General features: G+C 58.6%; 2 protein-coding genes across 5 annotated transcripts in view; one reads left to right on the top strand and one right to left on the bottom strand.

The window, feature by feature from the left end:
- Nucleotides 1–884: 884 nt before the first annotated feature.
- Nucleotides 885–7,789, bottom strand: LOC139678314 (DNA-directed RNA polymerases I and III subunit RPAC2-like). Of its 4 annotated transcripts, none has more exons than XM_071569017.1 (5): nucleotides 7,706–7,789; nucleotides 5,091–5,188; nucleotides 1,971–2,047; nucleotides 1,395–1,477; nucleotides 885–1,076 (listed from the first exon to the last, which is right to left on the bottom strand). In XM_071569017.1, the coding sequence occupies exons 1-5, from the start codon at nucleotides 7,736–7,738 to the stop codon at nucleotides 1,026–1,028; spliced, it is 342 nt and encodes a 113-aa protein (XP_071425118.1). In that variant the 5' UTR covers nucleotides 7,739–7,789; the 3' UTR covers nucleotides 885–1,025. The 4 variants fall into 4 exon arrangements, with proteins under 4 accessions (XP_071425118.1, XP_071425121.1, XP_071425120.1 ...); XM_071569020.1 differs by lacking the exon at nucleotides 7,706–7,789 and adding an exon at nucleotides 7,455–7,462; XM_071569019.1 differs by lacking the exon at nucleotides 7,706–7,789 and adding an exon at nucleotides 7,387–7,393.
- An 8-nt stretch (nucleotides 7,790–7,797) lies between these two features.
- The window catches only part of VAMP7 (vesicle associated membrane protein 7), a 25,515-nt gene continuing 12,846 nt past the window's right edge, over nucleotides 7,798–20,466 (top strand). The window contains exons 1-2 of the mRNA XM_071569016.1: nucleotides 7,798–7,852; nucleotides 20,028–20,181. Coding sequence (XP_071425117.1) covers nucleotides 20,036–20,181 — 146 coding nt within the window. The 5' untranslated portion in view covers nucleotides 7,798–7,852; nucleotides 20,028–20,035. The remainder of the gene's footprint in view (nucleotides 7,853–20,027; nucleotides 20,182–20,466) is intronic.

Genomic DNA, 20,466 nt, shown 5'->3' with positions numbered 1-20,466 from the left:
CTGGCTGTGGGAAAGGAGACCCTCTGGCTGTGTGAAAGGAGACCCTCTGGCTGTTTGTTACTAAGCACCAGGGTGCCTCCTGGACACTTCCTGAAGTGGCAGCACCTTCATTTGGTGGCTGCAGAGGGGACAAGCAACCCAGAAGGGGTCACAAGCATTCAGAGCCCTGTGGTTTCACACCACAAAAGGTTTCCCCTTGCAGGGCTGCCAGCAGGGCCCAGCACAGGGGGGGTTCAGGAAACCTGCTGGGGAGGAGTGGTTTGGGCTGGGGGGTAAAAGAGACAAGTGGGGTTTGCCTCCTCTCACCCCCCAAAGGAGCAGGGGGTCATTTGGGAATGCCCTGGGAGGAGGAAGGCTCCCAAAATAACATGGGAGTGCTGCCTCTCCAAAGCTCCACTGGAGCCAGCACAGAGACCCTGGCTCCCTGTGGGCTCTGACCTGTTCTGTGCACCTGACTCTGCACACCCTGACCTGGAAATCCCGGGAAGGAAACAGCAAAATCACTCAGAGAGGGGAAGAAATAAGATGGGAGAGCAACAGAACTGCCTTTTATCTACCATTTTAATAAGGGTATGTAGAGACAGGACAAAGGGAATGGCTTCCCACTGCCAGAGGGCAGGGGTAGATGAATACTGGGAAGGAATTCTTGGCTGTGAGGGTGGGCAGGCCCTGGCACAGGGTGGGCAGAGCAGCTGTGGCTGCCCCATCCCTGGGAGTGTCCCAGGCCAGGCTGGACAGGGCTTGGAGCACCCTGGGCTGGTGGGAGGTGTCCCTGCTCATGGCAGGGGTGGGATGGGATGAGCTTTAAGGTCCCTTTGACCTGCACTATTCCATATTTCTATGACTTTCCATACCTGTGCTGAGCAAAACACAGTTCACCTCTGCAGCATTTAAATGAATAAATTTTATTATTAGAGAAAACACAGTTTGCATCAAAGTTTGGAAATAAACAACCAAGAAATCCTCTTGGACACAGGGAATTCAACAGAGAGACATCACACACAGCCACGGGGACATCCCAAAGGCTACTGCATCATCTCCTCCTCCCTCTGTGCCCTGTACTCCTTCATGCTCCTCTGCAACAAGAGCAAAGCACAGCAGTGAGCAGCATGGCCCTGGGTGGCTTGTGCAGCCCAGTGCCACCACCCTGGGCAGTGCTGGCACTGCTCTGCCTGGAGCCTGGAAAGGCTGGGAAGCTCTCACAGAGCTCCAGGTACTTTTGGCAGGGACTGAGCTCCAAGGGGAAGGAAGCCAGGCCGTGCCCTGGGTCAGGCTGGGGCTGGCCAACAAAACTACCAGGTTTTCACAGCAAAGGAGCCTCCAGAACAGCCTCAGCCCACTCCTCCCCACCCTGGGACCAAGGGTTAGAGCAGCACCCCAAGGAATGGTCTCACCTCAAAGGTGCTGAGCACGTGCTGGCAAACACTCATGAGGTCGTTCAGCCCCTTCCGGAAGGGCTCCACAGCAGGGAGGGCTCCTGTGGGAGGGGAGCTGGGTCAGAGGCACTGAGGGGGCTCCAGATGGTCCTCCCTCACTGCTCCAGGGCAGGCCCCACCTCCCACCAGGTGTGTGCCCACTCAGCCCCCTCCTGTGCCCACCTGCAGCCCCAGAGCTCAGCTCCCTGTGCCCTGCCTGCTTCCCACTCCAGCTGGCACAGGGGCTGAGCATCCCACTGGGAGCAGCCTCTGAGGCTCAGGAATGGGGCACAGCCTGTGGGGGCCGGCACAGCCTGTGGGGGCTGGCACAGCCTGCGGGGGCTGGCACAGCCTGTGGGGGCTGGCATAGCCTGTGGGGGCTGGCACAGCCTGCAGGGGCTGGCATAGCCTGCGGGGGCTGGCATAGCCTGTGGGGGCCGGCATAGCCTGTGGGGGCCGGCATAGCCTGTGGGGGCTGGCACAGCCTGTGGGGGCTGGCATGGGAAGGGGGAATGCCATGCAGAAAGGGCCCAGGCATGGAGGAACAGCACTCACCTCTGGTCTGGATCCTGAAGTTGATCTTGCTTTCAGAGGGGTGTGTGATGCAGTAGCCACAGAACTCCACGTCAGGGCTGCAGGAGGGGACAGAGGAGAGGGCAGCAGTGACAGCCAGGTCAGCCCACAGCAAACCTCAGGGGGTGCAGCTCAGGCCTGCTGGAGCCTGGGGTGGTTCTACAGTGATTGAGGGTCTTATGGGAGGGATTTGGTGAGAGGAAACCACCAGTGTAAGCTTGTTCACACCCCCCTGTCTGTCACCGAGCTCTGCAGGGGTCAGGCACGGCTGGCACCATCCTGGCACCACACCCAGTCAGTTCCTTGGCAGCCCTGCAGAGCTGAACAGGGAATCCTGGATGCCTGGAAGCCTCAGTGCAACCAAACCTGCTGCAGTGCTGGGAGTGAAAGAGGCTGATGGGCCCAGGGCACCACAGGAGCTACTGAGGGGGTTGGCAGGGCCTCTGCTCCAGAGCTGAGGTGGGTGGTAGAGCTTTGGGTCCCAGCAGCAATAACAGCTCCTTAGAATCACAGAATCATAAAATGGATTGGGTTGGAAAAGACCTCCGAGATCATCAAGTCCAACCCTTGGGCCAACTCCAGTCCCTTTACCAGATCATGGCACTCAGTGCCACGGCCAAGCTCAGCTGAAAAACCTCCAGGGATGGTGAATCCATCCCCTCTCTGGGCAGCCCATTCCAATCCCTGAGCACTCTCTCTGCACAGAAGTTTTTTATGCTCTCCAACTTCAATTTCCCCTGGCAGAGCTTGAGCCCATCGTGCCCCCTTGTCCTATTGCTGAGTGCCTGGGAGAAGAGACCAACCCTCACCTGGCCACAACTTCCCTTCAGGCAGTTCCAGACAGTGCTGAGGTCACCTCTGAGCCTCCTCTTCTCCAGCCTGAACACCCCCAGCTCCCTCAGCCTCTCCCCACAGCACTTGTGCTCCAGTCCCTTCTCCAGCCTCGTTGCTCTTCTCAGTTGGGTTGGAAGAGACCTCTGAGATCAACAAATCCAACCCTTGATCCAACCCCACTGTGCTCACCAGCCCAGGGCACAGAGTGGGGCACTCTGTGCCCTGGGCTGGTGATCACAGTGGGGTTGGATCAAGACATGTTGGATTCTCTGTCCCTGGAGGTGTTTCAGAGGACACTCAGTGCCACATCCAGTCCCTTCTCCAGCCTCGTTGCTCTTCTCTGGCCCCGCTCCAGCCCCTCAATCTCTTTCCTGACCTGAGGGGCCCAGAACTGAACACAACACTCCAGGTGTGGCCTCCCCAGTGCTGAGTCCAGGGGAAGGGTCACTGCCCTGGGCCTGCTGCCACCCCATTGCTGAGCCAGGCCAGGATGCCATTGGCCTTCTTGCCCACCTGGGCACACTCTGCTGGCTCATCTTCAGCCTCCTGTCAATCCAACCCCCAGGTCCCTTTGGCTCTCCAGCCATTTCCAGCCACTCCTGCCCTACCAGCAGCATGTCTGTCTTGCCACAGTGATTTATCAGAGGGATTCACACAGCACTGCCAAGCACCTGCTGCCCCAGATGGTGCCCTGGGCTCCCCCCTGGAATCACTGGGAGGTTTTACCAGCAGCTCCTCACCAACCCTCAGCACAGCCCAGTGCCATGACACCAAGTGACACCTGAACATCCCAGCTGGGGGGTCCTCAGCACAGGAAGGACATGAACCTGTTGGAGCAAGTCCAGAGAAGGCCCCAGAGCTGCTCCAGGGCTAGAGCTCCCTCTGCTCTGGAGCCAGGCTGGGAGAGCTGGGGGGTCATCTGGAGAAGAGAAGGGTCCAGGGACACCTGAGAGCCCCTTGCAGGGCCTAAAGGGGCTCCAGGAGAGCTGAGGAGGGACTTGGGACAAGGGATGGAGGGCCAGGACACAGGGAATGGCTTCCCACTGCCAGAGGGCAGGGAGAGATGGGATACTGGGAAGGAATTCTTGGTGGGCAGGCCCTGGCACAGGTGCCCAGAGAAGCTGTGGCTGCACCATCCCTGGGAGTGTCCAAGGCCAGGCTGGACAGGGCTTGGAGCAGCCTGGGCTGGTGGGAGGTGTCCCTGCCCAGGGCAGGGGTGGCACTGCCTGGGCTTTAAGGTCCTTCCAACCCAAACCATTCCAGGATCCTGTGACTATGATTTTGATGGGAGCAGCAGGATAACGAACTCCCAGCATCAATTCCTGCATCTCCATGTACAAGGATGGAAGATGATCCATTTGCTGGCTCCTCCTACCCTTTTCCCTGGCAGTGCTTGTCCCAGGAGGAGCCACAGACACTGCCTGACCACATGTACCTCCATGGGGCTGTGCAGCCCAAAACAGACATTCAGAAGCCTTTCAACATGCCACAGACTCAATCCAGGAGCAGCAGGGACTGGCTGTTCCCTAAGGGAGGGGGAGCTGGGAGCCATGAAAGGAAGAGAGGCCTCTCTAGGGTGTAGGGTGGGTACAGTGGTGACAGCCAGGGGCACCCAAGGTACAGCTCACCTGGCAGGTGATGCCAGGAGGTCCCTGTGCAGGTCACTGAGGGCACTGAGGGTCAGACACTGTCCAGTGCTCTCCAGGATGGATGAGGAAGGGCTGGGGTTGGGTGAGGAGGTCAGACCATTGGTCAGCATCTCATCACTGACTCATGGAATGGTTTGTCTTGGAAGGGACCTTAGAGCTCAGTCAGTCCCACCTCTGCCATGGGCAGGGACAGCTCCCACCAGCCCAGGCTGCTCTAAGCCCCATCCAACCTGGCCTGGGACACTTCCAGGGATGTGGAGTCTGGGCAACAAATGGAGTCCATGGCTGGCTTAATCCTCCAAGAGTTGATCCTCCAACAACTCAGAAAGGACTGAAAACCCTGAGCTGAGCTTAACTGGGGCTCCTGGCCAGGCTGGGTGTGGATGGAGGCTGATCATGCCCCTCTGGTGCTCTCAGGGTCCTGGCACAGCACCAGGAAAAGGTAAATCCTGTGAGGAGAGGGAGGAGGTGGGAGCACAGCACCACGTGAACATAAAGGCTCTCAGGGTGTGCACAGAGATTTGGGGCCAACAGCTGAGGTGTGGATCAGCAGGGAGGGGGCCAGAGCAGGGCACAGAGGTCCCCTCAGCCCTGGCAGGCACCACAGGGCTCCACTCACTTCTTCATGACCATGTAGCGCAGGGAGTTGCCCAGGGTGTGATCCTCGTCGTGCAGCACGAACGTGACACAGCTGCCATCGGTGCCATCTGCCTGGATCTGCCACACAGGGACAGGAGAGGGGCTGTCAGAAAACACTGGGCTTAACAAGTCTGAAACCAGGCCAGGGCTGGCCTCTACCTGCCTCTGGTCCCACAAACCCCTGAAGGGAAGTTCTGGCCAGGTGGGGGTTGGTCTCTTCTCCCAGGCACTCAGCAATAGGACAAGGGGGCACGATGGGCTCAAGCTCTGCCAGGGGAAATTGAAGTTGGAGAGCAGAAAGAAATTCTTTGCAGAGAGAGTGCTCAGGGATTGAAATGGGCTGCCCAGAGAGGGGGTGGATTCCCCATCCCTGGAGGCTTTTCAGCTGAGCTTGGCCGTGGCACTGAGTGCCATGATCTGGTAAAGGGACTGGAGTTGGACCAAGGGTTGGACTTGATGATCTCGGAGGTCTTTTCCAACCCAATCCAATCTATGATTCTATCAACTTCAAGAAATTCAGCCACTAAGCCAGGCTTGGGAATCACAGGGACCATGGGAGGGAGTCCTGCCACTAAGCCAGGCCTGGGAATCACAGGGACCGTGGGAGGGTATCCTGCCACTAAGCCAGGCTTGGGAATCACAGGGACCATGGGAGGGTGTCCTGCCACTAAGCCAGGCTTGGGAATCACAGGGACCATGGGAGGGTGTCCTGCCACTAAGCCAGGCTTAGGAATCACAGTTATGGAACCATGGGATCATTTAGACTGGAAAAGCCCCCCCAGGCCATCCAGTCCAACCAACCCCAGCACTGCCAAGGCCACCAGTACTCCACATTCCCAAAGTGCCACATCCACACGGCTTTTCAATCCCCCCGGGGATGGGGACTCCCCCTTGCCCTGGGCAGCTGTGCCAGGGCTGGACAGCCCTTTTCAGGAAGGAATTTCCCCATATCCCACCTGAACCTCCCCTGGCACAGAACCAGGCCATTCATACCCTGCTCCCTCGAGGAGCCCCGAGCCCTGGGCTGGCCCCACTGCCCCCCGAGCCCCTCACGTTCTGCAGGGCTGTGTCCCCTCCTATGACCCCCCTCACGCTCTCCAGGTCCCCATCCCTGATCCCCTCACACTCTCCAGGGCCGTGTCCCCATCCAGGGCCGAGTCCCCTCTCCCTGATCCCCCCACACTCTCCAGGGCCGTGTCCCCATCCAGGCCCATGTCCCCTCTCCCTGATCCCCCCACACTCTCCAGGGCCGTGTCCCCATCCAGGGCCGAGTCCCCTCTCCCTGATCCCCCCACACTCTCCAGGGCCGTGTCCCCATCCAGGCCCATGTCCCCTCTCCCTGATCCCCCCACACTCTCCAGGGCCGTGTCCCCATCCAGGGCCGTGTCCCCTCTCCCTGATCCCCTCACACTCTCCAGGGCCGTGTCCCCATCCAGGGCCGTGTCCCCTCTCCCTGATCCCCTCACACTCTCCAGGGCCGTGTCCCCATCCAGGGCCGTGTCCCCTCTCCCTGATCCCCTCACACTCTCCAGGGCCGTGTCCCCTCTCCCTGAGCCCCTCACACTCTCCAGGGTCGTGTCCCCATCCAGGGCTGTGTCCCCTCTCCCTGATCCCCCCACACTCTCCAGGGCTGTGTCTGCATCCCTGAACCCCTCATGCTCCAGGGCCGTGTCCCCAGTCCCCCTCACACTCTCCAGGTCTCCATCCCTGATCCCCTCATGCTCTCCAGGGCTGTGTCCCCTCTCCCCATCCCCTCATGGTCTCCAAGGCCGTGTCCCCATCCATGGTCCCCATCCAGGGCCGTGTCCCCATCCCCGATACCCTCACGCTCTCCAGGACCATGTCCCCTCTCCCCATCCCTGTCCCCTCACACTCTCCTGGGCCGTGTCCCTATCCAGGGCCGTGTCCCCAACCCTGATCCCCCCCCACTCTCCAGGGTTGTGTCCCCTCCTATGATCCCCCTCACACTCTCCAGGTCCCCATCCCCTGCCCCTTACTTTCTCCAAGGTCATGTCCCCGTCCATGATCCCCCATCCAGGGCCGTGTCCCCTCTCCTCATCTCTGTCCCCTCACACTCCAGGGCCAAGTCCCCTCTCCTCATCTCTGTCCCCTCACACTCCAGGGCCGTGTTCCCTCTCCTCATCTCTGTCCCCTCACACTCCAGGGCCGAGTCCCCTCTTCCCACACCCCTCACGCTCTCCAGGTCCCCAACCCCATCCCCATCCCCTCACGCTCTCTGGGGCCACCTCCCCGCTCCACTGTCCCCATCCCCTGACGCTCTCCAGGGCCATGTCCCCATCCAGGGCCGTGTCCCCATCCCTGACCCTCATCCCCATCCCCTCACGCTCTCCAGGGCCGTGTCCCCATCCCTGACCCCCATCCCCATCCCCTCACGCTCTCCAAGGCCGTGTCCCCATCCCTGACCCCCAGCCCCATCCCCTCACGCTCTCCAGGGCCGTGTCCCCATCCCCGCTCCCCCATCCCCATCCCCTCACGCTCTCCAGGGCCGTGTCCCCATCCCTGACCCCGATCCCCATCCCCTGACGCTCTCCAGGGCCGTGTCCCCATCCCTGACCCCCATCCCCATCCCCTCACGCTCTCCAGGGCCGCCTCCCCGCTCCCGGCCATGCCGCTCGGGCACTGCCGCTCCCAGCGGCTCCAGCGCCGCCGGAAACGCGTCGGGGCCGGGCCGGGCCGGGCGGGGCCGAGCGCGGAGGGGGCGGTGGCGCCCCGGGAGGGCCGGTGAGCGGTGGGACCGGGGGACACAGGGGGGGACCGGGGGGACAGGGGGGGACACGGCTGGGACCCCCGGCAGGAACACGGAGCCCCCCGGGAGCGGGAGCGGGTCCGGCCTCCCCGGGCCGCGCTCGGTGCGGGGCGGGCACAGCAGGCCCCGGGTGGGGGGGGGGGGCTGCGGGGCCACCCCCGTGACCTGCGGGGGGCATCGGGGGGCACTGGGAGGCACTGGGGTGGCACTGGTGGCACGGGGATGGCACTGGGGTGGCACTGGTGGCACGGGGATGGCACTGGGGTGGCACTGGGGTGGTACTGGTGGGCTGCTGGTGTGTTATCGACGGTACTGGTGTGTTACTGGTGGGGTACTGGTGGCACTGGTGTGCTGCTGGTGGCACGGGGGTGCTACTGGTGTGTTACTGGTGGCACCGGGGTGGTGCTAGTGTGGTACTGGTGTGCTGCCGGTGTCATGGAGTGGTACTGGTGTGTCACTGGTGTGATGCTGGGGTGTTACTGGCTTGTTATCAGTGTTAATGGTGTGTTACTGGGGTGTTATTAGTGCTACTGGGTTGAAACTGGCATGTTACTGGTGTAACTGTCATATATCTGGGGTTACTGGGCTGTTACTGGGCTGAAACTGGCATGTTACTGGTGTGTTATTGGTGTTACTGGAGTTACTGGAGTGCTGCTGGTGTTGCTGACCTGTAACTGGTGTGTTACAGGGGTGTTATTGGTGTTACTGGTGTGTCACTGGTGTGGTCCTGGTGTGCTACTGGTGTCACTGGGGTGGTATTGGTGTCGCTGCTGGTGCTGGTGTTAACTGCTGTTACTGGAGTGTTGCTGGCGTGACTGGGAGCAGAGGGTGCCGGGGATGTTCCACTGGGTGGCTGCATTAATTAATGTCTAATTAATCAATAACCCCCGTTGTGCTGCAGGGACTGGGGGTGACCCAGGTCAGTGTGAGAGGGAGGGGCGGGTGGGATATGGGGACAGGGCATGGGGAACACCCCCAGCTGTGCCAGGGGAGGGTCGGGCTGTGCCCCCCGGGACAGGACATGGGAACACCCCCAGCTGTGCCAGGGGAGGGTCGGGCTGTGCCCCCCGCGACAGGGCATGGGAACACCCCCAGCTGTGCCAGGGGAGGGTCGGGCTGTGCCCCCCGGGACAGGACATGGGAACACCCCCAGCTGTGCCAGGGGAGGGTCGGGCCGTGCCCCCCGGGACAGGACATGGGAACACCCCCAGCTGTGCCAGGGGAGGGCTGGGTGGGATATGGGGACAGGACATGGGAACACCCCCAGCTGTGCCAGGGAAGGGGCGGGTGGGATATGGGGACAGGACATGGGAACACCCCCAGCTGTGCCAGGGGAGGGGCGGGTGGGATATGGGGACATTCCTGCCTGGAAAGGGCTATCCAGCCGTGGGGGAGTCCCCATCCCTGGGGGGATTTAACAGCCACGTGGCACTTGGGGACATGGGGCAGTGGTGGCACTTGGGGACACCGGGCAGTGGTGGCCTTGGCAGTGCTGGGGATGGCTGGACTTGATTCTCTTGGAGGGTTTTCCAACCCCGACCATTCCCAGATTCCATGGTTTTGGGTGTCACTGTGACCTCTTTAGAGCTGCTCATTCCATTGCCCTCATGTTCTGTGTCCTCACCCCTCTCCAAACCCTTTCATGCCATTTCCAGGACAGGTGACAGGCCTGGAAACAAACCTGAAATAATTTTCTCAGCAATCTCTTCCCTCAGTGCTGCAGGGGGGGACCTGGAGTCAGCTCTGTGTGCAGGGGGGACTCTGAACTCGGGATAAGCTGGGCACAAATGTCACTTTTGCCAAGCTAAAACTGAGCACAACAGCCACAAGGCTTCCCATGGAATGCTCTGTCAGGAGACAAGGAATTGCAGCTGCCCAGCAGAGGTGAAGGGGAAGCCTGGGCTGGTTTGTGCTGAGCTCATCCTGCTCCAACGATCTCCTTATTGCACTCTGGCAGTTTGCAGGGTTGCGACACCTCCCTTTGCTGCTTCAGACCGGCAGCAACGTGATGCCCTTTGTTTGTGTCACAGGATTTCTGGGAATGCGGGCAGTGCCCTCCTCCATCCCCGCTGGCACGGGCTGGGAGCCCTCTGGGCCTGGGGAGTCACTGGAAGACAGGCAGTCAAACCCATGGACTTTCAAACATCACAGTGAAGGCTGAGCCCGTTTCTGATGTTCTTGAAGGGGTTTTCCTGTGCCCTTGTAGTAGGAAGGAATTGCTGGCTGTGAGATGGGCAGGCCCTGGCACAGGTTGGGCAGAGAAGCTGTGGCTGCTCCTGGATCCCTGGGAGTGTCCAGGGCCAACCTGGGATAGTGGGAGGTGTCCCTGCCCATGGCAGGGGGTGGAACAGGATGGGCTTTGAGGTCCTCCCAGTCCCAATCTCGGATTCTGTGATTCTCAACTCAACCCTGAGAGTTTCCAGTCCCTCCAGGCCCTCCTGGAAGGCTCCTTGGATCCATGGGCTTTTCTGAGGAATGCAACCTTGGCCTCATTCCCCTCCTAATCTGGAGCCTTTCCATGCAAGGCCTGCCTGGTATCTCCCAACTGAGTTTGTCTTTTAGGCAGGTTTGACCTTGGTTACCTCCAGCCATTTAATCATAGAATCATAAAATGGATTGGGTTGGAAAAGCCCTCCAAGATCATCAAGCCCAACCCTTGGTCCAACTCCAGTCCCTTTACCAGATCATGGCACTCAGTGCCATGGCCAAGCTCAGCTGAAAAACTGGATGGGGAGTCCACCCCCTCTCTGGGCAGCCCATTCCAATCCCTGAGCACTCTCTCTGCAAAGAATTTCTTTCTGCTCTCCAACTTCAATTTCCCCTGGCAGAGCTTGAGCCCATCGTGCCCCCTTGTCCTATTGCTGAGTGCCTGGGAGAAGAGACCAACCCCCACCTGGCCAGAACTTCCCTTCAGGCAGTTCCAGACAGTGCTGAGGTCACCTCTGAGCCTCCTCTTCTCCAGCCTGAACACCCCCAGCTCCCTCAGCCTCTCCCCACAGCACTTGTGCTCCAGTCCCTTCTCCAGCCTCGTTGCTCTTCTCAGTTGGGTTGGAAGAGACCTCTGAGATCATCAAATCCAACCCTTGATCCAACCCCACTGGGATCACCAGCCCAGGGCACAGAGTGGGGCATAGAGTGGGGCACAGAGTGCCCTGGGCTGGTGATCACAGTGGGGTTGGATCAAGACATGGTGGATTCTCTGTCCCTGGAGGTGTTTCAGAGGACACTCAGTGCCACATCCAGTCCCTTCTCCAGCCTCGTTGTTCTTCTCTGGCCCCGCTCCAGCCCCTCAATCTCTTTCCTGACCTGAGGGGCCCAGAACTGAACACAACACTCCAGGTGTAAGCTTAGACAGAAAACAGTTCTACAGAGAGGTGGGTTTTATTGGATTCCATTCCTGGCTCTTGGAAGCACTGAGGAGAGGTCTCTGACAGGTTTGTGTTACTAACAGGAGTAGAAGGAGTGTTACAGGGCAAAAAATGCCCCTTGTTCATCAGTTCTCTTTCATTTAACCCTTTCTTCTCAAAGCTGGGGCTTTGTCTCCTGGGCAAGGTGGGGCCTGTGGATTCAGGGAATTGAGGACTCTGGGATCCTGCAGGGACAGTGTCACCTCACTGGGTCAGGTCTGCAAACATCCACTATTTACTAGTTTCCTGCAGAGGTTTTCCAAGGAGTCCTTCACACATTATCACTTACATACTGCTTTGTTGAAATGACCTGCTTTTGTTCACAACTGAACAAGGGCCACAAAATGTTTCAAGGTATAAAGTAGAGTCCAGAAATATTGAACAATATTTGTGTTGCATTTTGCTGCTGTTATCTTTGGGCAATCCTTCTACTCAGAAGGAAGATGCTTAATATCTTTTATCTTTTGGGAGACCAAATATCGTGACATCAACTTTGTCATTCACTGAAAACTGCTTGGCAGAAAAACTGTGTTCCACAAAGTCTGTGCAAAAGAGAGGACTCCAGAGCCTTGTGCAAACTGTCTAAGCCACTTTGTAACCCTCACTTTGAGCCTGGAGTTGTTCTGCTCTGGGGATTCGGGTTTCTCTCTGCTTGGTGGCTCAGTAGCCCCGAGGTCTCTCCCTGGAGTGGCAGGAGGGCTTTGGGGCCGTGCCCCTTTGTGCCAGCCCTGCTGGGTGACTGAGTGGCAGACACTGCTCCCCTGGGGCTGGTCAGTCACCTGATTGCTCAAGAGGCTTAGTGGTGTTTGTGATTGCAGGCTGTGACCTGGTGTTGCCCACGGGGCTGGTCCTGGCCAAGCCTCTGTGTCCTGCTGGGCCCACAGGGACAGGAGTGGGCAGGGGATCCCCTTGGGGTTACTGGTGCTGGTACTGGTGTGACTGGGCACAATTCCCCGCCTTGTGCTGCTCAGCAGCTGCTCCGTGTTGGCAGAACTGGCATTGGTGGCACCTGAAGAGTTCAGGTGTGGAGTGAGTGGAAACCAGAACAAAGTGCAGTTGTTGCCTCCTGGGTAAATCAAAGCTACTGTGGAGGGTGGGAGGGGAGTTTGAGCTTGGGAAGGATCATTTCTGAAGGCCAGGACAGTTGAATTTATTGCTTTTCTGGCCACAGCTATCACTTTTCTGTTGGGAAAATGTGCTCTCTGTGGCCTGGTCAGACAGGAGGGAGCTGCTGTCCCTGATCAGGAGAAACCAGGACCAGCTCTGTGCTGACAGTTCATCCTTGCTCTGTACCAGATCCCAATCCCAGAATCCCAGACTGGTTGGGGTTGGAAGGGACCTTAAAGTCCATCCAGTGCCACCCCCTGCCATGGGCAGGGACACCTCCCACCAGCCCAGGGTGCTCCAAGCCCTGTCCAGCCTGGCCTTGGACACTCCCAGGGCTGGGGCAGCCTCAGCTGCTCTGGCTGTGTCCCTGCCCTTCTCTCTGCTGAGCAGCATTTAATGTTTAGTTTTGTTTCATCCTTGTAAATGTGTTTGCTCTGATTTTGGCCTTGTCCTCACAGCTCCTTCAGGTGGAGGTGGCAGCTCTTGCAGGAAAGTTCCAAAGAGTTGCTTGTTCCTTTATGTTTCAGCTCTGAGTAATCTCCCCCTTGGCCCATTTTCAGGGTAAAATGCTCCTGTCTTAAATAATATTGTGAGCATCAGGCTGGACTTGTGGTCTCTTCTGCTCCGTGGAGGGGGATTTGTGATTAGCAACTTGCTCATGCTTAACTAGGGGTGGGTGACCCTCACCCTCCTTGTGCTTTGAGGAGCTCACAGGAGCTTCCTCAGCTCAGAGGCAGCAGAATCTCCCTGGAATCTGTGACTGCTTTTCCTGCTCAAATGCAATCAACGGGTGGTTGATGCAGCAACTTAAAAGGGCTCAAAGGTAGAAATCCAGGTGGGAGCAAGGCAGGGAGAATTCCCAGTGGGATCACCGAGTGCGGGGCCCAGGGCTGATCGTTTCCTAGAGATGGTTGGAGTGTTGGTGGGTTTGGGAGCAGAACCTAAAAAGGGAAACGAGAGAGCTGGGGGTGCTCTGGCTGAGCCTGGGGCACGTCATGTCCCCCACTCTGGGGCTTTGCCAGGCCCTGTCCTGAGGGCATGGAGCCCATCCTGGTGTTGGTCTTGGCAGCACTGGCAGCCATGGCCATGCTGGTGTTTGTTGGTGTCTGTGTTGGCAGCACTGGCAGCCATGGCCATGCTGGTGTTTGTTGGTGTGTGTTGGCAGCACTGGCAGCCATGGCCATGCTGGTGTTGGTGTCTGTTGGCAGCACTGGCAGCCATGGCCATGCTGGTGTTTGTTGGTGTCTGTTGGCACAGTGGCAGCCATGGCCATGCTGGTGTTGGTGTCTGTTGGCAGCACTGGCAGCCATGGCCATGCTGGTGTTGGTGTGTGTTGGCACAGTGGCAGCCATGGCCATGCTGGTGTTTGTTGGTGTCTGTTGGCACAGTGGCAGCCATGGCCATGCTGGTGTTTGTTGGTGTCTGTTGGCAGCACTGGCAGCCATGGCCATGCTGGTGTTGGTGTCTGTTGGCACAGTGGCAGCCATGGCCATGCTGGTGTTGGTGTCTGTTGGCAGCACTGGCAGCCATGGCCATGCTGGTGTTTGTTGGTGTCTGTTGGCAGCACTGGCAGCCATGGCCATGCTGGTGTTTGTTGGTGTCTGTTGGCAGCACTGGCAGCCATGGCCATGCTGGTGTTTGTTGGTGTCTGTTGGCAGCACTGGCAGCCATGGCCATGCTGGTGTTGGTGTCTGTTGGCACAGTGGCAGCCATGGCCATGCTGGTGTTGGTGTCTGTTGGCAGCACTGGCAGCCATGGCCATGCTGGTGTTTGTTGATGTGTGTGTTGGCACAGTGGCAGCCATGGCCATGCTGGTGTTTGTTGGTGTCTGTTGGCAGCACTGGCAGCCATGGCCATGCTGGTGTTTGTTGGTGCCTGTTGGCACAGTGGCAGCCATGGCTATGCTGGTGTTTGTTGGTGTCTGTGTTGGCAGCACTGGCACCCATGGCCATGCTGGTGTTTGTTGGTGTCTGTGTTGGCACAGTGGCAGCCATGGCCATACTGGTGTTTGTTGGTGTCTGTGTTGGCACAGTGGCAGCCATGGCCATGCTGGTGTTGGTGTGTGTGTTGGCACAGTGGCAGCCATGGCCATGCTGGTGTTTGTTGGTGTCTGTTGGCAGCACTGGCAGCCATGGCCATGCTGGTGTTTGTTGGTGTGTGTGTTGGCAGCACTGGCAGCCATGGCCATGCTGGTGTTTGTTGGTGTCTGTTGGCAGCACTGGCAGCCATGGCCATGCTGGTGTTTGTTGGTGTCTGTTGGCAGCACTGGCAGCCATGGCCATGCTGGTGTTTGTTGGTGTCTGTTGGCACAGTGGCAGCCATGGCCATGCTGGTGTTGGTGTCTGTGTTGGCACAGTGGCAGCCATGGCCATGCTGGTGTTTGTTGGTGTCTGTGTTGGCACAGTGACAGCCATGGCCATGCTGGTGTTGGTGTCTGTGTTGGCAGCACTGGCAGCCATGGCCATGCTGGTGTTGGTGTTTGGGCAGCACTGGCAGCCATGGCCATGCTGGTGTTGGTGTCTGTGTTGGCACAGTGGCAGCCATGGCCATGCTGGTGTTTGTTGGTGTCTGTTGGCAGCACTGGCAGCCATGGCCATGCTGGTGTTGGTGTCTGTGTTGGCAGCACTGGCAGCCATGGCCATGCTGGTGTTTGTTGGTGTCTGTTGGCACAGTGGCAGCCATGGCCATGCTGGTGTTGGTGTCTGTTGGCACAGTGGCAGCCATGCCCATGCTGGTGTTGGTGTCTGTGTTGGCAGCACTGGCAGCCATGGCCATGCTGGTGTTGGTGTGCGTTGGCAGCACTGGCAGCCATGGCCATGCTGGTGTTTGTTGGTGTCTGTTGGCACAGTGGCAGCCATGGCCATGCTGGTGTTTGTTGGTGTCTGTTGGCAGCACTGGCAGCCATGGCCATGCTGATGTTTGTTGGTGTCTGTTGGCACAGTGGCAGCCATGGCCATGCTGGTGTTGGTGTCTGTGTTGGCACAGTGGCAGCCATGGCCATGCTGGTGTTGGTGTCTGTGTTGGCAGCACTGGCAGCCATGGCCATGCTGGTGTTTGTTGGTGTCTGTGTTGGCACAGTGACAGCCATGGCCATGCTGGTGTTGGTGTCTGTTGGCAGCACTGGCAGCCATGGCCATGCTGGTGTTTGTTGGTGTCTGTTGGCAGCACTGGCAGCCATGGCCATGCTGGTGTTTGTTGGTGTCTGTTGGCACAGTGACAGCCATGGCCATGCTGGTGTTGGTGTCTGTGTTGGCAGCACTGGCAGCCATGGCCATGCTGGTGTTTGTTGGTGTCTGTGTTGGCACAGTGACAGCCATGGCCATGCTGGTGTTGGTGTCTGTTGGCAGCACTGGCAGCCATGGCCATGCTGGTGTTTGTTGGTGTCTGTTGGCAGCACTGGCAGCCATGGCCATGCTGGTGTTTGTTGGTGTCTGTTGGCAGCACTGGCAGCCATGGCCATGCTGGTGTTTGTTGGTGTCTGTTGGCACAGTGACAGCCATGGCCATGCTGGTGTTTGTTGGTGTCTGTTGGCAGCACTGGCAGCCATGGCCATGCTGGTGTTGGTGTCTGTGTTGGCAGCACTGGCAGCCATGGCCATGCTGGTGTTGGTGTCTGTTGGCACAGTGGCAGCCATGGCCATGCTGGTGTTTGTTGGTGTCTGTTGGCAGCACTGGCAGCCATGGCCATGCTGGTGTTGGTGTCTGTTGGCAGCACTGGCAGCCATGGCCATGCTGGTGTTTGTTGGTGTCTGTTGGCAGCACTGGCAGCCATGGCCATGCTGGTGTTTGTTGGTGTCTGTTGGCACAGTGGCAGCCATGGCCATGCTGGTGTTGGTGTCTGTGTTGGCACAGTGGCAGCCATGGCCATGCTGGTGTTGGTGTCTGTTGGCAGCACTGGCAGCCATGGCCATGCTGGTGTTTGTTGGTGTCTGTTGGCACAGTGGCAGCCATGGCCATGCTGGTGTTTGTTGGTGTCTGTTGGCAGCACTGGCAGCCATGGCCATGCTGGTGTTTGTTGGTGTCTGTTGGCAGCACTGGCAGCCATGGCCATGCTGGTGTTTGTTGGTGTCTGTTGGCAGCACTGGCAGCCATGGCCATGCTGGTGTTTGTTGGTGTCTGTTGGCAGCACTGGCAGCCATGGCCATGCTGGTGTTTGTTGGTGTCTGTTGGCACAGTGGCAGCCATGGCCATGCTGGTGTTGGTGTCTGTTGGCAGCACTGGCAGCCATGGCCATGCTGGTGTTTGTTGGTGTCTGTTGGCAGCACTGGCAGCCATGGCCATGCTGGTGTTTGTTGGTGTCTGTTGGCACAGTGGCAGCCATGGCCATGCTGGTGTTGGTGTCTGTTGGCAGCACTGGCAGCCATGGCCATGCTGGTGTTTGTTGGTGTCTGTTGGCACAGTGGCAGCCATGGCCATGCTGGTGTTTGTTGGTGTCTGTTGGCAGCACTGGCAGCCATGGCCATGCTGGTGTTGGTGTCTGTTGGCACAGTGGCAGCCATGGCCATGCTGGTGTTTGTTGGTGTCTGTTGGCAGCACTGGCAGCCATGGCCATGCTGGTGTTTGTTGGTGTCTGTTGGCACAGTGGCAGCCATGGCCATGCTGGTGTTTGTTGGTGTCTGTTGGCACAGTGGCAGCCATGGCCATGCTGGTGTTTGTTGGTGTCTGTGTTGGCACAGTGGCAGCCATGGCCATGCTGGTGTTGGTGTCTGTGTTGGCAGCACTGGCAGCCATGGCCATGCTGGTGTTTGTTGGTGTCTGTGTTGGCACAGTGACAGCCATGGCCATGCTGGTGTTGGTGTCTGTTGGCAGCACTGGCAGCCATGGCCATGCTGGTGTTTGTTGGTGTCTGTTGGCAGCACTGGCAGCCATGGCCATGCTGGTGTTTGTTGGTGTCTGTTGGCACAGTGACAGCCATGGCCATGCTGGTGTTGGTGTCTGTGTTGGCAGCACTGGCAGCCATGGCCATGCTGGTGTTTGTTGGTGTCTGTGTTGGCACAGTGACAGCCATGGCCATGCTGGTGTTGGTGTCTGTTGGCAGCACTGGCAGCCATGGCCATGCTGGTGTTTGTTGGTGTCTGTTGGCAGCACTGGCAGCCATGGCCATGCTGGTGTTTGTTGGTGTCTGTTGGCACAGTGACAGCCATGGCCATGCTGGTGTTTGTTGGTGTCTGTTGGCAGCACTGGCAGCCATGGCCATGCTGGTGTTGGTGTCTGTGTTGGCAGCACTGGCAGCCATGGCCATGCTGGTGTTGGTGTCTGTTGGCACAGTGGCAGCCATGGCCATGCTGGTGTTTGTTGGTGTCTGTTGGCAGCACTGGCAGCCATGGCCATGCTGGTGTTGGTGTCTGTTGGCAGCACTGGCAGCCATGGCCATGCTGGTGTTTGTTGGTGTCTGTTGGCAGCACTGGCAGCCATGGCCATGCTGGTGTTTGTTGGTGTCTGTTGGCACAGTGGCAGCCATGGCCATGCTGGTGTTGGTGTCTGTGTTGGCACAGTGGCAGCCATGGCCATGCTGGTGTTGGTGTCTGTTGGCAGCACTGGCAGCCATGGCCATGCTGGTGTTTGTTGGTGTCTGTTGGCACAGTGGCAGCCATGGCCATGCTGGTGTTTGTTGGTGTCTGTTGGCAGCACTGGCAGCCATGGCCATGCTGGTGTTTGTTGGTGTCTGTTGGCAGCACTGGCAGCCATGGCCATGCTGGTGTTTGTTGGTGTCTGTTGGCAGCACTGGCAGCCATGGCCATGCTGGTGTTTGTTGGTGTCTGTTGGCACAGTGGCAGCCATGGCCATGCTGGTGTTTGTTGGTGTCTGTTGGCACAGTGGCAGCCATGGCCATGCTGGTGTTGGTGTCTGTTGGCAGCACTGGCAGCCATGGCCATGCTGGTGTTTGTTGGTGTCTGTGTTGGCACAGTGGCAGCCATGGCCATGCTGGTGTTGGTGTCTGTGTTGGCACAGTGGCAGCCATGGCCATGCTGGTGTTTGTTGGTGTCTGTTGGCACAGTGGCAGCCATGGCCATACTGGTGTTTGTTGGTGTCTGTTGGCACAGTGGCAGCCATGGCCATGCTGGTGTTGGTGTCTGTTGGCAGCACTGGCAGCCATGGCCATGCTGGTGTTTGTTGGTGTCTGTTGGCACAGTGGCAGCCATGGCCATGCTGGTGTTGGTGTCTGTTGGCAGCACTGGCAGCCATGGCCATGCTGGTGTTTGTTGGTGTCTGTTGGCACAGTGGCAGCCATGGCCATGCTGGTGTTGGTGTCTGTTGGCAGCACTGGCAGCCATGGCCATGCTGGTGTTTGTTGGTGTCTGTTGGCACAGTGGCAGCCATGGCCATGCTGGTGTTTGTTGGTGTCTGTTGGCAGCACTGGCAGCCATGGCCATGCTGGTGTTGGTGTCTGTTGGCACAGTGGCAGCCATGGCCATGCTGGTGTTTGTTGGTGTCTGTTGGCAGCACTGGCAGCCATGGCCATGCTGGTGTTTGTTGGTGTCTGTTGGCACAGTGGCAGCCATGGCCATGCTGGTGTTTGTTGGTGTCTGTTGGCACAGTGGCAGCCATGGCCATGCTGGTGTTTGTTGGTGTCTGTGTTGGCACAGTGGCAGCCATGGCCATGCTGGTGTTGGTGTCTGTGTTGGCAGCACTGGCAGCCATGGCCATGCTGGTGTTTGTTGGTGTCTGTGTTGGCACAGTGACAGCCATGGCCATGCTGGTGTTGGTGTCTGTTGGCAGCACTGGCAGCCATGGCCATGCTGGTGTTTGTTGGTGTCTGTTGGCAGCACTGGCAGCCATGGCCATGCTGGTGTTTGTTGGTGTCTGTTGGCACAGTGACAGCCATGGCCATGCTGGTGTTGGTGTCTGTGTTGGCAGCACTGGCAGCCATGGCCATGCTGGTGTTTGTTGGTGTCTGTGTTGGCACAGTGACAGCCATGGCCATGCTGGTGTTGGTGTCTGTTGGCAGCACTGGCAGCCATGGCCATGCTGGTGTTTGTTGGTGTCTGTTGGCAGCACTGGCAGCCATGGCCATGCTGGTGTTTGTTGGTGTCTGTTGGCAGCACTGGCAGCCATGGCCATGCTGGTGTTTGTTGGTGTCTGTTGGCACAGTGACAGCCATGGCCATGCTGGTGTTTGTTGGTGTCTGTTGGCAGCACTGGCAGCCATGGCCATGCTGGTGTTGGTGTCTGTGTTGGCAGCACTGGCAGCCATGGCCATGCTGGTGTTGGTGTCTGTTGGCACAGTGGCAGCCATGGCCATGCTGGTGTTTGTTGGTGTCTGTTGGCAGCACTGGCAGCCATGGCCATGCTGGTGTTGGTGTCTGTTGGCAGCACTGGCAGCCATGGCCATGCTGGTGTTTGTTGGTGTCTGTTGGCACAGTGGCAGCCATGGCCATGCTGGTGTTTGTTGGTGTCTGTTGGCAGCACTGGCAGCCATGGCCATGCTGGTGTTGGTGTCTGTTGGCACAGTGGCAGCCATGGCCATGCTGGTGTTTGTTGGTGTCTGTTGGCAGCACTGGCAGCCATGGCCATGCTGGTGTTTGTTGGTGTCTGTTGGCACAGTGGCAGCCATGGCCATGCTGGTGTTTGTTGGTGTCTGTTGGCAGCACTGGCAGCCATGGCCATGCTGGTGTTTGTTGGTGTCTGTTGGCACAGTGGCAGCCATGGCCATCCTGTTCGCGGTCGTGGCGAGGGGCACCACCATCCTGGCCAAACACGCCTGGTGTGGAGGGAACTTCCTGGAGGTGACGGAGCAGATCCTGGCCAAGATCCCGTCGGAGAACAACAAACTGACCTATTCCCACGGGAGGTGAGTGCCCCCTGGGGCTGGGAGGGGGCACCAGGGCAGGGGTAAACCCAGCGAGTTGGGGGTGGGTTCTCTGTCATTCTGCCACTCTTGGCTGTCCCAAATTCCTGATGGGATGTGCAGGCAGCTCAGCTTCCCCCAGGACTTTGCAGCAGAACCAGGATTTGAGTTGAGCCCAAGCTGCAGTTGGTACAAAATGGAGTTTTCTATTTTTGTCCAGCTCCAAAGGGAGCTGGAGGGTGCCCAGCTGGGGAATCTTTGGCTTGTGGAAGCTTTCCTGAGGCTTGG

The sequence above is a fragment of the Pithys albifrons genome, chromosome 14 (assembly GCF_047495875.1).
Source record: "Pithys albifrons albifrons isolate INPA30051 chromosome 14, PitAlb_v1, whole genome shotgun sequence".
NCBI lineage: Eukaryota > Metazoa > Chordata > Aves > Passeriformes > Thamnophilidae > Pithys > Pithys albifrons.
Note: the sequence above shows the minus strand (reverse complement) of the source record. Positions and strands in the feature narration are given on the sequence as shown.

Bases quoted from the DNA above. Each gene is read 5' to 3' on its own strand.
- LOC139678314 (XM_071569017.1), bottom strand. From the start codon at position 7,738: ATGGCCGGGAGCGGGGAGGCGGCCCTGGAGAGC. The intron at 5,189-7,705 runs GTGAGGGGATGG...CCTGTGTGGCAG, and splicing joins GGGAGGCGGCCCTGGAGAGC to ATCCAGGCAGATGGCACCGA. The intron at 1,077-1,394 runs GTGAGACCATTC...CTCTTGTTGCAG, and splicing joins ACGTGCTCAGCACCTTTGAG to AGGAGCATGAAGGAGTACAG.